The following is an 18,090-nucleotide window of genomic DNA, read 5'->3' on the forward strand; positions in this document are numbered from 1 at the left end:
GTCTGCATTTTGCCAGCCTGTGCCGGGGTCTGCACTTTGCTAATTTTCTGTTCTGAGTTACCAGGTCTAATTTAGAACAGAGGGGCTCTGTTCGTCCTGGAACGCTGCTGCTTGGGATTCTGGAAATGAGGAGTTCAGAGGCTCACCGCCCTCACAGAGACACAAAGCACATGCCTTGTTATCAACCCACGGAGATGCACATAATGATCCCTCCAACCATTAACTCCTAATACAATAAAGTGCTAAGATTTTAGCCATGACTTCCCGTGCCTAAATGTAATTGAGTTAGCCCACAGGCTGCGCAAATGTGCTCGGTGATAACACGTGTTCAGGAGGCATCAATCAAGCTTAAAGCCGTGATCGCTTGCTAATGTAGCTAACAGCGAGTTTAAAAAAAAAAAAAAAAAACTCTTATCTTGAGTGAGACAGTCGGATTTTGTCGGATATTTCTGGGAAACCGAAAGAAGATATGCCTCAAAGTCATACTTGAGTAAGACAATCCAAAGAGCAGCCCTTTCATGAAGCGGAGCAAGGTTTATTCCCCGAAATTCACCCCGGCAAAATGACACCACAGAAATGTTCTTTAGAGCCGCATTGTGACGGGCTGACACGACGCTTTATTTCACCAGCGTGGCGGGAATATAAAGCTCACAGGAAGTGTCAGGCGCGGTGACATCTTAAGAGAGAATGCTTGTACATAAAATAAATAAATCAGCCACGTAGTGGTGGCCTTGCTGCACTAAGTGAAAACAATAAACCTGCCCGCACACGCGTCTCTGGGGAACTGAAGCTCATATCTAAAATAACAGCTATTTATTAAATGTGATGTTTTCACATAGCTCAATAGATGGCTTGGAGCTTTATAAAAAAAAAAAAAAGGCTCACATTCATCAAGCAGCAGGACTGCAGCAGTAGGCTGCAGTACAGTAAAACTGTAGGCTGGTTGGAATGCGTTTGGCAGACAAACAAGCAACTCAATGATTCTGAGAGAAAACAATTATTTGTGGTTCACATGATCCATGTAAATGACGGATTCCACCGTCAGCCGTGGACTCCTTTTATCTAATTATGTGATACTGCATTGTATTAGGCCATTGTTCAATTAGGCAGTCAAATGCATAGAAACTGTTTTCATCATGACGGAGACGTAGTTCTGAACAGACATGCAGCTCTTCTGGGCTTACATGGAAAGTTTTCATGTCTCTAACTTATTGTTTAAGGACTATAAACAAGAATGTGCGACGATACGCCCAGCTCCTGAGATGAACCCAAGCATCAATAGAAAGATTTTAACAATGTTTTGAGTGAAACTGTGAATCATTTTCATAATTTTTTTCACAAATACAGTAAAGATTTCACAAATTAGGTGTAATCTTAAAAATACTGAAAATTGTTTCTTGTGTTTTCAGACAGTTAATAAAGTTGTCATAACTAGAATCTCATATACTTTGGAAATACATTTATTTAATAAAGCTTATTTAATTCCAAAGTAATGTCTGCATGTAATAAGCCATGATATTTGTGTTACAAAAAACATATGTTTCAGATACGGCTATTAAACCATGGAAAGGACTTCCAAATATTGTTTTTGAGCTCAATTTAAGACAAAATGCAGTTTGGAAGTCTATAGCTACTGACTTTGCAATATGGTTGGCAGCCTTTGTCCACTATGCTCTACAGCATCCGCTGATGCATGATTGTATGTGCTCAATTGCTGAATTGCTGTTTATGTTTTATTAATTTGGTAGAGGCTTTTATCCAAAGTGACTTACAAATGGAGATATACCAAAGCAGTTAATATCAAAGCTAACAGTTAGCGACCTCTAATCAGGTTCTGTCAGAGGAGACAGGGTGATGGTTTAGAAATAGAGTTCAGGCACAGAGGGAAATGCAGAAAGAGACAATGCTGTAGAGGAGTAGGGAAATACGGGGTAGGGACTAGGTCTGGGTCTTCAAGAGTTTCTTGCTGTTATTCCATATTCCTTCTTCTTTTTTAAATACCACTAACAGTTGACTATGAATATGTGGAAGGGAATTTTATGATTTGATTTATGGCACAAGTGGCCTCCTTTTAACGTAACTACGCTGGAATTCACTGAGCTACCGATTGACCCATTCTTTCTCAAATGTTTCCGGAAGTGATTGGAATATCTGAAATGTACAATTTTTGATGGGTGACTCAACGCTTTCAGCATTATAGTGTATGTATTTCAACATTTGGTAATGAAAAAAATAGAAATCAATTTGCAATGGCAATGTATTAAAATTTTTGGAGATGTGTGTCAACATCAAAAATAAGCACTGAATGAGCACAGGTTTTTCTACTTAGTTTAAAAAATATATGAAAGGAAATTAAAGTTAACCCCAAAATACACACCTGGCCAAATATTATTCCCTCTGCATCAGCACAGCTAAGAATGATATTATTATTTTTTTAAAACAGAGTAATTAAAGGCCACCCTGTCTTACTGCCATTTCATAGGAGTAATGCTTAACACCTAATGAAATCATTAAGTGTCAGGTTCGGCTGGTTGTTTGCAGGGTTGTAGTGCAAACAGGAGTTTAAAAGCTGCACATCGAGTAGAAGGATTTAATCAACAACAGACAAATCTTACAGGTTGTGTGTGGCACAAGGAGGACTTGGAACATTGACAGAACAACAGGCAGAGTAATGGAGGACCAGAGTACAAGTCATGAGGTAACAGAAGGAATCCAGCAGTGAACAAACAGATCTCAAAGGTTTCAATACTGAAGTGGGGAAGAAAAACGACAAAGAAACTAGATGAGCTAATCAGAGCAACTTAGTTACAGTAGAGGCAGATAATCTGAGGAGAGGACACTAATTAAGATGAGTGGAGCAGAACACAGAGGAATAAACTTGAAACCTACGCACAAAAGAATGAACCACTAAAGCAACATCTAACAAATAATGATGATCACTCAATATGGGCAAGAACAGAAAGACATAAATGAACAAGAACATGATAATGACACAAATAAAACATAACCTAAGAATCGTAACATTGTATTTATTTATCTTATGTTTCAAGCTGCAATGATCTTTTAGGCTGCATGTTAGTGCAGTTGTTAGCACCGATAAACAACAGAAGGAAGGTCTTGAGCCCTTCTCTGTGGTGTTTGCATGTGGTCTCTGTAGATTAGCGGTTTCTCTTTCTGGTTCTCTGGCTTCCTTTTCACAGCCCCAAAACATCCATGTTAGGGCAACTGTCCGCTTGTTGCTTTTAGGTGTGTTCATGGTTGTCTGTTCTTTGTGTCTCTTTGACAAATTACCAACCTGTACAGGAAAAGGTATTTTAAATTTATTTTGGTTAGCCTCATCACACTTAGGCTCCACTCTCATGATCTTAAATTTACTAAATAAACTAATATGGACACAGACATCATGCAGAAGCAACACCTTTTCACTAAATTAAAATTGTTAAAGACTGAATAAGGAAAATAGGACCGTGTTTATTTATTCCCTGGGAAGTGGGAAGTCAGTGATTACTGATTTTATGTTACTCTACACTCTAAAAGGCTATTGTAAATATATATAAAAAAAATCTGTTACATGTGTGTTGTGAAACTAGAGGTATGTCTTAATGTGTCACAAGTAATGCTGTATTTTTTTCTTAAATGTATTTTTAAAGTGTTTTTTTTCTCCCTCCTATGGAATAAATACACTTTAAAAAAGGGTAGCATTTAATGCGCTAATACATTTACATTAAAAGCTGAACGCACACATCATTCCTTTTCACTGTGTTTAAATAGGTTTAAGGAAAGTTGCTTGTGTTTTTTTTTGTCTGCGCTTGCTTCATTTTGTTGAGTCAACATGAATTGCTATAAATAGGTTATGAAAAATCAACAGACACTAAATCTGTGTAAGCAAGGAAGGCATGTTTTAAAGATGATTTAAAAAAAAAATCCAGGCTTTAAATTTTTTAACATGTTTAAATAGTTTGTTGGTTGTCTGTTTCAAGTATTCGTGTAGACGGTAAAGACCATAGCAGTGGTTCTAAACTAATAAACTCCAAAAATTACCAATTAAAGATTTAAACTGTTAAGTTGTGTGAATAGCAATGAGAAAAACATGTTCTCATATGAAGCTGCATGGAAGAAAGCTGTAGCTTTCGGCCCTGTTTGGCAAACCTGTGACACACCTTAAACTAGATAAATTGAAATTATTTTCCTCATATAATAAACTACTAGCTCATCAAATATCCATTAGCAGATATATATATATAATACATTCAATTTACTCTAGATGTTGTCTGAATTTAGAGTCAGGGGGAAGGAAGGAAAGATGTAGGACTGTGAAGTCGAAACAGTCTCAGGGTTTGTATTCTTTATAACTTTGAATTTTATAAAGAATACTGAAAAAATAGTGTTAAGTAGAAAAGACCACTGAAGATAGGCACCAGCCACTAAGTTTAATGAACTTGTGTGCCTAAGAGTGTAACTGAGCAAAATACTGCTGGGTCTTTGTGGCCCTACGTCATATAAAATAAAAATGAAGGCAAAAAACAGCATGGCTTAAACAAGAAATACACTTTATGTTGTACCAGGCATTTTCCCTTTAAAAGATCTAAATCTGCCATTGAAATTTTGAAAGACGTGTCGATCTACATCAGCTCCATTTGCTGGATGGCTAGGCTTGTAAAACTGCAGTTGGGGGCCACAGAAAATTATTTCAAGGAGTGCAAATGGCCCCATTTCAAGTAGCACTATATGGCATGTTAGGTTTTTGGGTTTCCCCCTGTAACCCAATCAATTCTAGGCTAAACCTAACTCGGTTGTTACTTAAACATCAAACCAAAATGAACATGTCTGATGTAAATATTTCTTACAGAAAGGTGTCTTAAAGCCTGAGAAGGCAGCTACCTTCATGTTCCACTTACTGTCCTCGTTACCATGCTTAGAATGACAAACATAAATCAGATGGAACATGAACTAATTATATACATCACGCTGAAACTGTGAGCAGCCAGGTGACTCCCACATCAATCTCCACACTGGGTGGCACATGGCTGACATGCGCGGAGCTGCTGCTGCCACCGTGTCATTCTGGTATCAGTACAGATTCTTCTCATAAAATGCCCGATTTATAATTTCTGCACTGTCTGTTTTCGCAGAAAACAGTGTCTTCTTCTATTTGCCTGTTTATCTCTATCTCACTGAGATTGGACAGACAAAAATCCAACCCCCAAATGAAGCTCTAAACATATTCTCACCGCTGCCTTATATTTAATCAGATTTAACTTTGCTTGAATCTAATCCCACACTTGCCAGGAAGAATAAAAGCGTTTTTTCTTCTGATGACAAAAATAACTTTGTTCTCTGTAGGAGAAACAGGTTACAAAGACACTGGCGCCCCGCGCTACCCTCACACTGTTTGGATCCCCAAACAGGAACACTGCTGACTCTGCTGTTGCCTCTGGTCAATATCCTGCACACACAGTACTTTTCATTACGACTTTGCTGGGAATATCATCATTAATATTACATCGACTTCAATTAATGAAGAAGTTCCACGCAGAGAGATACTCCAGCGTGCAGCCTGAAAGCTTTTTGATTCTGTAAATGGGCTTGAATGTAGCTTTGATTCGTCCTCTAAGAATCTTGGATGCACAGTGAAGTTAGAAGCACAACATGCATCCGTTGTCCAATAAGAACAATGCAGCCATTAGTGTTAATATGCAAACATAATGGTCAATAAATGATGAGTATGAAGCCAATTAAATCCATACAGTAAGCCTCCGTACTTAAACCCATCTTTTATGGCACTATTCCAGTCTCTAATAAGGAATAAAAATGTCTTCTAACCAAATATCATCCGTCCGTCCACCTTATTGTTAATCCTCGGGGGGTGGGGGTGGGGGTGGGGGGGGGGGGGCTGTCCCCAAGTCATCTCCACGGTTGGCTGAGTGGCAAGAGAAAACACCCCTATGGGGCACCTGTGCTAATGGTTCGTGAGCATGAGAAGATACTCCCCAGTCTCACCCTCAGCTGCTGGTCAGTCAGAAAACTGGTGATTCATCAACAACAAGTGGATGCCGGCTCTGTGAGCCAGGTGAGCTTCTGGTGCAGGATGTCAGGATTGATGGTGTTGAACGCCGAGTTGAAGCCTATAAACAGGATTTTGCTGCACCAGATGCTTCCAGCATCCGGTTGCTCAAAGGATTTCATGACCACAGACTTCAGGGCACCAGGCCTGTGGTTCTTTAACCCTGTGATGGTGTTTTTTCTTGGGGACAGGGATGATGGTTGGGTACTTAAACCAAAATAAAGTATAATATGCATAGGCTGCACAGTGGGGCAGTGGGTAGCGCCACTTGTTGCCTTGCAGCAAGAAGGTCCTGGGTTCGAGTCCTACCCTTGCCCGGGGTCTTTCTGCATGGAGTTTGCATGTTCTCCCTGTGCATGCGTGGGTTCTCTCCGGGTACTCCGGCTTCCTTCAACAGTCCAAAAACATGACTGTTAGGTTAATTGGCCTCTCTAAATTCTCCTTAGGTGTGAGTGTGTGCGAGAATGCTTGTTTGAGAATGCTTGTCTGTCCTGTTTGTCTCTGTGTTGCCCTGCGATAGACTGGTGACCTGTCCAGGATGAACCCTGCCTCTCACCCATTGACAGCTGGAGATAGGCACCAGCACCCCTCTTGACCCCACAAGGGATAAGCGTGTTGGAAAATGGATGGATGCATTATAATACTCGCTGTAGTACTAAAATACCTTTTAGTCAGATTCATTGCTAATGGCTTCTTTTTTTCTGTTTTTTTTTTTTTTTTTTGCTTATCGGGGTTAATCACCAGTTATAACAAGTATAGTAAATTCAAACATGATAAAAAAAAATGGGGTAAAGAAAAAAAACAGTTACATATTTGAGTATTTGCAGGTGCAGCACCTACCCTCTTAGTTTGAGGAGCTGAGAAGTCATGCAACCCCCACCTTCAAAAAGCCCAGAAACAGCTGCAATGCCATACAGCTCAGAAAGTTTAAGTAAAGAGCTTAGAATGAAGATGTAACTCCTTGCTGCAGTTCTGTTGCGATTAGCTTTTCAAATTTTCTATCTATGAGCCAAGGTCATGGTTTTATCTGTTTTTGAATTATTTTTTATAATTCTGTTATAGAGCACTTTGGCTGTTGCGTTGGCTGTTGTGAAGGACTATATAACTGAATAACTGAACCATCAAAATTACATAATATAAATTATAAAGTTATTAAATTTCATTTAATTTTTTAGTGATTATTATAGAACCTTGGAAAACCAGCATAAGGAAAGATTCATTTTTTCCCCCACTGAACAAATATACTTGAATAAAATTTTATTCAAGTATTTATTTTCTAAATAGATCATTGTGGTTTTATTCATGTTTGTCTTGGCTGTCAGTAAGTGTGGAGGACTCTGACTGTATCTGAATCCTTGAAAAGCCAGAATTGCAATGAGAAGCACATGTGCACATGAAGGAAATCTGAAAAGGTTATCATTTCTCTCTCAGATCAGATCTGAAGGACATTGGCAAGCCAGAGAACGAGTCGTGGCCTTCGCTCGCCCACGTGACCAGCGAATGAGCCTTGTTCATGCGTCTCCCTGCGTGCCACTCCCACATCGTCATGAACTGTGAGCAGGACTTTGGAGACGGGGGCTTGGGAGTGACCCTCACGCTACGACTGCTCATGCACGGAAAGGTTGGTCATGAATAAATGTATGACAAAAGCCAGTTTGTCACGGCTTCATAAATGATGAATACGGCTCCCAATGTTGGGTTATGTTTATGCTCGTTTTGTGTTTTTATTTAACAATTTGTATCTCTGTGTGTGTGTGTGTGTGTGTGTGTGTGTGTGTGCAGGAAGTAGGCAGCATCATAGGAAAGGTGAGAATTTTTCTATTACTTCTACTTGAACATGACATATCTGAAGGTGTTCTTAAATGAAACAGAGTTATAACCACTTTAAATAGGTTGATACTGTGTTGACAATATTTTTGCCCTTGGCGGAGTTTGGAAGCAAACAAGGTAGAACACAAGAATGCAAGGAGAGAATGAGGACCTTATGCAGAAAAAGGAAGAATACAAGGAATGGGGGAAGAACAACAAAAAGAAAGAACAAAAGGAAGGAAGGAAAGAAGGATGTTGTAAACAAGTAAGAGAAAGAGGTAGAGCACCGGCAAGGAAAGAAATAAGAAAGGGAAGACCACAAAGAAGGAGCGGAGCAAGGAAATCAAGGAAGGAGGACATATAGAAAGACAAAAGGAAGGGTGAAAGAAGGGTGTAGGACAAAAGGAAGTATGCGAGAGGAATACCAAGACAAACCACAAGTAAGGAATAACATAAAGAAGGAAGGACACATGGAAGAATCCAAATAAGCATAAAAAGATAAAGAAGGGAGAAATGAAAGATAAAAAGACAGAATAAAGAGTCAAGCCACGTAAATAAAGTCTGAAAATAAAGATTTTTTTCTACCACTCTATGCTTCACTAGTCAAATAAAATTCCATACATTTCCAGACTGCATAGGAACCCTCCATTTAATTTGAAGTGTGTGTGTAACATTTCTCTGCATCCTGATTCTGTTGCGCTTTCAAAAGAACACCAATACCCTCTAACGAGCAGCTCTCACTCTGAATATCCCCATCCAAAATGTAATTGCCTCCATCCGACCCTCTCTGTTCCTACCCCCCCACCCCAACCCTCCCTCCCATAAAGCACCACAGTAATCCATCAAACAAAACCATTAGTCCATTGACCACAAGCCTCTTGTTGAAATCGAGCTCCAAAGACATATTAGCGTTGGCCCCGTGTGGGCACTTTTAGCGGCTGCCAGGAAAGGTGTGTGAGTGGTGTGTTGCTTCAGCTTCTCCCCCCCTGAGTTTGAGCCTTAAAAGACATCAGTGGGAGGAAGAGGAAAAAATAAAGGAATGCAGTTAATTGGAAAGAAAGATGTCGAAATGGATGTGAATTGCAGGAAGCTATAAGTATGGGAAAACAAAGGACGAAAAAACAGAGAGGTTAAGATATAAAGGGAGAGGAAGATGAGTCTGGTCCGTAAAGTGCAGCTTGTCAGGGAGGAGCACTTGATGCGAAGTAGTTGAGCTGATAGCGAACGTCTCCACCCTTCCCATCTCTGTGGTGAACATCTCATCGCCCCCCCCCCCCCCCCACCCCCCCACCCCACCCCACCCCATCAATAGAGGGCCAACAAATACGTCGTAAAAGTTGCTTTTTATTTCCAGGAGCACAAAAAGTGACAGGCTTGTTGAGCTGTACGGTGATGCCTTTGTTGATTTAGTTTTTGAAAAGTATTGGATTGAACATGAGGGCGTGAACACCTTGGATGGAAAGCCCCCCAAAAAAGTGAGATGGAGGAGAGGAAGCAGTCAAAAAGCCTGTGCAGGAAATTTGTGACAAATTTGTCGCAAATTTGTCACAAATACCGTTTTCCCTTGCAGGTGCTCACACCGTGTAGCTTTTCAATCTCATTTGAATTACGGTCTAGGTACAGTGTCTTGCTATTTTGTTTAATATTAAAATTACAAACTGCAATCTATTGTAATAAAATTTTATGGAATAGACAAATACTAAGTAGTACGCAACTATTAAGTGAAAGCAAAATGATACATGGCTTTCACAGTTTTTAAAAAATAAGAATTTGAGAACCATCTCCTTAAGCAGTTTTCAGTCTTTTATTGGAAACGGGAAAAATATGGCACAACTGCAAACCTCCAGAGATACGGAACTGAAAAGTCTGTGGCAAGGAGAGCAATAATCAGATAAGGCACATTAACCTGGCGAGTCAGATCGATAATGTGTAGCACTCTCGGTTTAGTTCTACAGATTATCAACTGGGCCTGTTCCCATCGAATCCGTTTGCCGAAGGGAAAGACATTCAGCAAAACTTTCCAAGCTGATTGGGTGAAGTTCCCGCCTATCAAAGGTTGGTTTCAGCCAATCAGGACTCCGACAACCCCAAAGCACTTTATGCTACAGTCATTCACACACACATTCACACCCTGACAGTGGTGTGCTATGCATGTAGCCACATCGGCGACACTGGGCCCATAAGGACATAACGACTGAGAAGGTCAAAGTGGGGGATTGAACCGACAACCCGCTAGTTACAGGACGAGCTCGCCCGTCTAAACACCAGAACAAGTTACGCTGGTCAAGGTACTCCTTGCTGTTCTTTTAAAGAAGTGGATTCTGACAAAACAGGTGTGACAGCAGCAGCTACGCATGCGTCCTCCTGCGCTGCCATGTTTGTGTTGGTTCGGCTGTGGGCCTGGCAGCTCTTACTTTCATCACTGCTGGTATGTCCCTCCTTAATCCATAATACTGCAACGTGATTGGCCGTCTGGTTCTGGGTCGATTCTCGAACGCTTGAGGCGGGAGTGGGACAACATGGATTCCCATGTGTTTGATAACGCACAAATACTACGAGAGTTCAGCCTGCAGGCAAGGTTAAAGGCACATGGTCACTCTGGGAGAGCTGCAGAGATTCCCAGCTCAGGAGCAAGAGTCTGATAACGTGATGAATAGTACACTTCATTAATGTGACATTTATAGAAGAGTGTCAAGAAGAAGGCCAGATAAGAAATGTTTGCACTTTTACAAGTCATTGTGCCATGGTAAACACGTGGAAATAGATGCTCAAGTTATATGTTACCAAAATGTAAGATTTTGGCTACAAGCAAAATTTTAGTGGTAGAAAACTGACACAGTATTTATACATCTTGTTTTTCCATAAATGGATTTTTAGCAAAATGTAACTTCATTTCTGTGTTTTTTTTAAGTTATCTGTATAGTTTTAGTCTTCTTTTAGTTGACTGAGTTCCCTACAACTTTAATTGACAAAAATATGCAGTCAAAGGGGAGTGCCTGTTAAGTTTCATCATACCTATAATGGAATAGAGCTGGTTCTAAATATATAGTCTTGCTGTTTCTCACAACTAAAATGAGATCTGATTGGATTTTATCTTCCTACAACATACAAACCTTGTTTTTAATTGTTACCAAACATTTTAATTCGTTATTTTTTTGTAGTTGCCATCCTTCTAATTGGGTATTTATTTGCTTTTCGTCCAATCGTTGTACATAAAAAGGGACTTTGATCAAAAATTATTATTTTAGATAGCAAAATTAATATTGTCCTGAACACACCATTGCTAGGGTGAAACATGGTGGTGAGAGAGACAAGAAAGAGAAAGGCAGGGAAGCTTCTTATAGTTAATGGGAAGATGGATGTAGCTAAATTCAGTCCTGGAAGAAAACCTGTTAGAGGCTACAAAAGATGTGCCCTTCCAGAAGTAGTACAACATTAAACATACAGCCAGAGCTACAATGGAAAGGTTTGGACCTAACCATGTTAGATTGGCCTCATTCAGTGTCCAGAAAGGAATCCAAATGAAAATCTGTGTTCAGAATTGAAAGCAAATGTTTACAGATGTCCTCCATTCAACCTGACCAAGCCAAAGCTACTTTTTAAAGATTCATCAGGAAAAGGTTCAGTCTTTACGTACAAAACTTTGGAGTTTGTTTGAAGTGAAAGCTGTAAAAGTAAAAATCTGTGCTACTCTGTGTTGGTTTCCCACATAAAATCCTTGTAATTTAATCCAAGTTTGTAGTTGCAATTTAAGGAATTGTGGAAAAACTTCAAGAGGTTTGAATAATTTTGCAAAGGACTGTATATCTGATATGAACATGCAGGAGTCACCAAGATGCACTGCAGATTGATCCACTTGACAATATACATACATACATACATATATATATATATATATATATATATATATATATATATATATATATATATATATATATATATATATATATATATATATATATATATATATATATATATATTATTGTTATTATTTCTCTGCTCAATTTGAAGGTTTGAAACATGTGGTTTACTTAGAGGTCGAGGATGCTGTCTTGTTCACGCTGAATCATATTCGTCTTTGTTTAAAGCTGCCCTTCATCTTGTCTTTTTCAGAAAGGAGAGACTGTGAAGCGAATACGAGAAGAGGTAAAGTGTCCATGATTTAGACCTTTAAAGTGCAACTTTTCATCATTCGTGCTCTGGCCAGCGTGTGTTTACAACTCTGCAGGCTGATGTTTGGTTCGCGTCAGATCACAGATGGCACATGTCCTTGAATTACTAGCTTTTACTGATACACGGAGATAAAAACACATTTATTTTCTTTGTGACTTTTATTCACATTTTCATCCTCAAGCTTAGGGAGCTGAAAAGCATTCCTAACAAATACATTGCTTGAAATGTCTTGTGGTTAATAACACATTCTCAATCTAAACCAATTCTCTACACTCTCCCAAAGCAGCGTTCAACAAATCCCTGTTCGTCTTTCCTTTTCCCAATTAAAACAGCCTCCCTTTTTTTTTCTCTGCCTGTCCCCCAGATTTCCCTCTTTATGAATCTCAAGAGTGCAGCCAAACTAATACCGCTTGGTTAGCTCTCAGTATTAAAAAGTAATTAGTCTGACACTCATGGCGGCACATTTGATTCCTTCACTACTGAAAAGGTTTTATGCTGTGCTTTATGAGGCAGAAGGATAAACAGAGGAATGGTGAGGCCATTGGACAATGCAGCTCTGCAGAGTTGCAGAATGAAGCAGTCAGCCATGGTAGCCTTCCAGCAATCCACTCAGACAGTGTTGACCTTTGTTGCCTCTCTAAGAGCCTCATTCTCTCAGCCCCATCCCAAAACTTTAAAGTGATGGCAGGGAAAATGACCTTAAAATGAAAAAAACTTTTAAAACCTGAGATAAAAATGCCCCAGGAGTCATAATCAATGGAGATTAGGGTCCAACATAGTAAAATGTCTCCTTCAGTCTCATCTTCTGTTAATGTGTTTGAAAAGCTGTTCCAGTCTGATCTCCAATAAAAAGAAGGAACAACATAAGATTTTTTTACTGAATTCTCATGGACACAGAAATGAAAAAGAAAACTCTTAAGTTAAAGTTAAATTATTTGCCCTGCACACAGAATCCAATACATGGTTTATGGGGGTGGGGGGGTGTACAAAACATCCACACAAACACTTACTCCTTAGGGCAATTTAGAGAGACCGAATCGCAACATGCATAGTTTAGGACTGTGGGAGGAACCTGGAGAACCTGGAAAGAATCCACGCTTGCATGGCTTGTTTTAGTATAGAAAACTTAGTTCTGATGCTTTAAAATGAGATTCTGTACAAGTTCAATAAGTTGTCTCACCTGTTGCAGAAAAATGTCATACTGTGGTATGTGCAGAAACAGGAAGGAATCCTCAGAGTGGTGGAAGCCTAACAGCTAGTCAGACAAACTCCTCACTTTTGCAGGATACCACTAAATTAGCAGACATTACCTGCCAACATGTTCACAAGAGATTGTGTTGGTGTTTTCTCATTTGAGAGACCTCCTGGTTACTAAAGTTATATAGACATATGCTGACGGTCATATAAGTCGGCTCCATCGTTGCTACGGAAGATTGTCAATATATTTAGCAAGGCTTCAAACCCTTTAAGCAGCTCTTCCAAAAAGAAACAACTCTAACCAGTTTAACAAGTTTGAAATAGTAAAGGCCTGTACATGTATAGTGCTTTATCAAATCCCAACGACCCCAAAGTGCTTCACACTACAGTCATTCACCCATTCACTCACACATTGATCATGGTAAACTACTTTGTAGCCACAGCTGCCCTGGGGCAGACTGATAGAAGTGGGGCTACCATATAAGTCAGCACCACTGAGCCTGTGTCCACCAAATCATTTGAAGTATCTTGCCCAAGGACACAATCACTGAGACAGAGCGGGATTCGAACTGGCCACCCTCACATGTACCACTGTCCCCACCTGTTTGATTGAAGACTTTTGAAAACTGATGTGAAAACATGTATTGTTCCTAATCTCTTCTATCGTGGGCCTCCCTGCTCTTCCAAAAACACTCACAGACTGCCCCAACCTATTTTTGTTTGTACTAATGTGTTTTATATATTTTCCTATTTATTTCATTGTATTCTTGGAGTTGCAAATACTGTATTCTGTTTTTATTTACGTACATTTTAGTTTGACCGCAGGAAGAATAGCTGCTGCGTGGCTATGGCTAATGGGGATCTGTATTAATAAACTAAGCTAAACTAAACTAAGCTAAACTAAACTAAACTGAACTAAACTATACTAAACTAAACAAAACTGCTCCGTCCTAATTCAGCAGCCCCTCCTCGCTGCAGTAACGCCTCCTTTTTTGTCCTGCCCTCACAAACGGCATCTCACTACAGAAACTCCAGTGCGCCAAAAATGGGGACGTGCACAACAGACCAAAATGATGGATCATGCCCCTGTGCAGTCATTATTAATTCAATATTACGTACATCTGCCAGGGGTATCAATCGTTTGTACCAAACAGACTGACAACCGGATGATGAGTCGGGCGGATGCAAACAGCAGACTCCACCAACATAATTAGTTTTAGTTGTTTGACTAAAGCTATAGCACCAAACTTAGAAACAGATCACATATGAAAATGGAGCTGTTTTATACCCGACAATATTCCATATTCACTCTTCTACAAACTCACAGCAATATGACATCTTTCTACTAAAGGTAAGGCGACAATTATTGATATCTTTACAGAACCTTATTTAAAAAAATAGAATCATTAACATAAGTATTATTAGTAGTAATAGTATACATATAAAATCACCAGTCTCACTCTCAACAGAAAAGAAATGGTAGGAGGCCTGTACTTGCATGGCACTTTATCAAGTCCGACAATCCCTGAAGGGCTTTACACCACATTCAGTCATTCACCCACGCTGGCGGTGGTGAGCTACATTGTAGCCACAGCTGCCCTGGGGCAGACTGACAGAAGCAAGGCTGCTATATAATTAGTGCCTCCGGGCCCTCTGACCACCACCAGCAAGCAAAGCAGGTGAAGTGTCTTTCCCAAGGACATGGCAACTGAGACAGTCGGAGCTGGGGTTTGAACCAGCAATGCACTGGTTACAGGGCAAACTCCAAGCCTCTGTGCCACCATCGCCCTAGAAAAGTCAAAATGTTTCCTGATTTGTTTCATTGGTTTGAAGGTAATGATGACCTCTGCTGACTGCTCCACAGAGCTGTGCACGCGTCAACATTTCAGAGGGCTCCTGTCCAGAGAGGATCATCACCATCACCGGCTCCACGGAGAGTGTTTTCAGAGCTTTCACCATGATCACATACAAACTGGAGGAGGTTGGTGCGACAAACTCATCACCTCTAAAATGTACTCCTAATTTGAATAAATAAATCAATAAAAACAGGAGATCAAACATAATTTCAACCTTCAGAGAGTGTTTGATGAAACAAATTGAGATTAGAGCAGATAGCGCTTGAAGCAGGATTTTAGGAAGTTGACATAGTCACAATGGCGTTATAATTAAAACTTGTGTTTGAAGTCTGGATAAAATGCAAAACCCATTTTGAACACATTATAACAAGTTATCACCTCCTAAGCTTTACCTCAGGATTTCCCTCTAATGTGTTCTATAGCTATTGATTACAATCCAATATTAAGTATTTAAAGAAAAGAATGTACCAACTTTCAAAGCACTTGATGTGTTTACATGTCAGGATTGTTTTGTAGTTAAGACTTAAGGATGTACATCACCTTTGTGAGAATTTTGAATGCTGTTACAAATTTACTCAAATAACAACTGCAAGTCTTTTTGCTTATTGCTCTACCAGCATCCCATCCCTGCAGTTACTGATGGTGGTGGCAGCATCATGCTGTGGAGATTTGTTTCTTAAGCTGGTGTTGATGCTAAACACAGTAGAGTCCTAGAAGAAAAGCTGTTAGAGGCTTCAAAGAATTGAGTCTGGGGAAAGATCCTAACCATATAACCAGCTTTACAATGGCATGGTTCAAATCAAATAATATTCATGTGTTAGAATTGCCCAGTCAAAGTACAGACTGGGGATTGTGGGATGCCGTCCTCAAAATTTAGACTCAATTTATGCAGAACAAGTCCAAATAAGGCCCAGACACATCTCCACTGATCCCACCCACCCAGGCAATGTGCTGTTAGGCCCTCTCTCATCAGGTAAACGCTTCAGAAGCCTCAAAGCCAAAACAAATAAACTTAGAAACAGATTATTCCCAAAAGCTGTGAGGGCAATAGCCCCCTGATGGAAGACTGCAGTCCAACGCTTTAAAATCACCCCACTGTCATTAGCCCATCATACGTTACAATCATCTTAATGTTACTGCTACTGCACATTATCATCTCTGAATATCTAAAAAAAAATAATAACCCTTGTTCACGGCCTATTTGTTTGTCAGTTTTTGCCCCATTATGTGTAATGTGAACCGGAGTGGCCAAAGAGAAATTTCTCTGCGTTAAACACGCGGTGACAAATAAAATATTCTGGATTTTTGATTCTCGATTCTAAAGCCAATCTAGAATTTATGGTAAGATCTGAACATGTATATTTTTTGCTCTTCATTCAATATGACTAACCTTGAGCTAAAAAAAAGGTTTTTATCTGCTTTCAACTGTAAAGATGTTAGAGTCAACTCTTTTTTCAGCGTTTGACAACTTTCTTCCAGCACTGTCCTATATTTAGATCCCTTTATCTTCCCTGAACACTTACTAGCTTCCCTGTCCCTGCTAAAGAAAAGCATCCCCACATACCCTGCTACATCCTGCTACAACCATGTTTCATCCTAGGTGCGATGTGCTGATCAAGGCATGTCCTAAAAAAAACGGCAGAAAGTGTTGCAGCTAAAAGTTTTTCTAGAAAGTTTTGACTGAGGTGGACTGAATATAAATGTCCGCCACACGTTTCTGAATTTTAATTAGATTTTTTTCCTTCTAAGTCTGTGTAGAATTGTTTTTTTCATTTCACAAATAGATGCTTCTTTGTCACATAAAATACATCTCTAATGCATTCATGTTTGTGGTTGTGATATAACCTTGGAGTAACTTTCCATACTTTTGTGGAGCACTGTTATATTAAGGATATTCTTTTCTTTTCAGTTCAGCTAAAAAAAAATAAATGCAACTGATTTGTACCTGCTAATGTTAGGCAATTGTATTTACTTGATCTAAGCTTCAGTGTCTGTCGATCCCCCCTGGTCACAGTCCAACATTACGTTAATTAATTTGGTGGAATCGCCTCTCAGGTTAGGACTCACAGTGGATACTGACAAGAAAACAGGTGCTAAGGCCAACATTGCCCAGTAAAAAAAAAAAAAAAAAAAAACGCTGCAGGAGCACATTGCGGTTTTCATTAAAGATCTTTCACATTCACCTTGTTTCATCCCTGAAACTCCTGGGTTTCCATGGCAATGTGCTTGCCTACCTACTGTTTGCAGTTTCCACTGTATAGTGGGGTTATTGAATGTCTGACACCTTTAATTAAAAACAAAGGCAATAATCAGATTTCTTTTAAACCGATTGTTAAACGACGCGTATGTTTCTGTCTCATTGTTATTGCACAGCAGGGCTTGCTCATTTATTTCTTTTATTTACTTGTTGATCAATAATGTTTTAGCGATACTTATGCAAATGAAACACTTGATAAAAATCATACGGACTATGTATGATCCTGTCCAGGAGTACAATAAGGTTTGATGGAAGGCATGCTTGGAGATCAGCTGTACATGAGAACTGCTTGCGATAAGCACTGCCTTTGCTTTGAGAGAGCCATTTCAAAAATGGCATCGGAAAAGTATTGAAACGCTCAGGACTGTTAAGATGTAGTGATTATATTTAGATCAAATCAAGAAAATATTGCCCGAGTCTTTTGATGGCGGGGATGAGCTGCGTGCTCCGCTTCTAATGAGACGAGACGTCAATAGACCCTGATCCGCCTCACTAAATATAGACACGGAGCAGTGAGGCACAAGAGGCTCGTCAAAATATCCCTTGAAACTTAAAGTTCACAGTTATCAGAATTACTGTGTTTTCTTTCATGGGTAAAATTCCCCAAGGGTGCACATCCACGGCCATCCCCTCATGAGTCAAATCCTTTTAACAAATGATTGAAGGGGGGGAAAATATTAATTGTTCCTGCCGTTTCGAAGGTGGAGCAGCATGATTGCATGTTAAATGTTCAA

General features: G+C 39.6%; 1 protein-coding gene across 1 annotated transcript in view; it reads left to right on the plus strand.

The window, feature by feature from the left end:
* LOC105926068 (poly(rC)-binding protein 4) overlaps window positions 1-18,090 on the plus strand; it is a 62,896-nt gene that overhangs the window by 15,406 nt on the left and 29,400 nt on the right. The window contains exons 2-5 of the mRNA XM_036132773.1: window positions 7,496-7,685; window positions 7,847-7,870; window positions 11,987-12,019; window positions 15,108-15,224. Coding sequence (XP_035988666.1) covers window positions 7,578-7,685; window positions 7,847-7,870; window positions 11,987-12,019; window positions 15,108-15,224 — 282 coding nt within the window. The 5' untranslated portion in view covers window positions 7,496-7,577. The remainder of the gene's footprint in view (window positions 1-7,495; window positions 7,686-7,846; window positions 7,871-11,986; window positions 12,020-15,107; window positions 15,225-18,090) is intronic.

This window comes from Fundulus heteroclitus, unplaced genomic scaffold, assembly GCF_011125445.2.
Source record: "Fundulus heteroclitus isolate FHET01 unplaced genomic scaffold, MU-UCD_Fhet_4.1 scaffold_54, whole genome shotgun sequence".
Lineage (NCBI taxonomy): Eukaryota > Metazoa > Chordata > Actinopteri > Cyprinodontiformes > Fundulidae > Fundulus > Fundulus heteroclitus.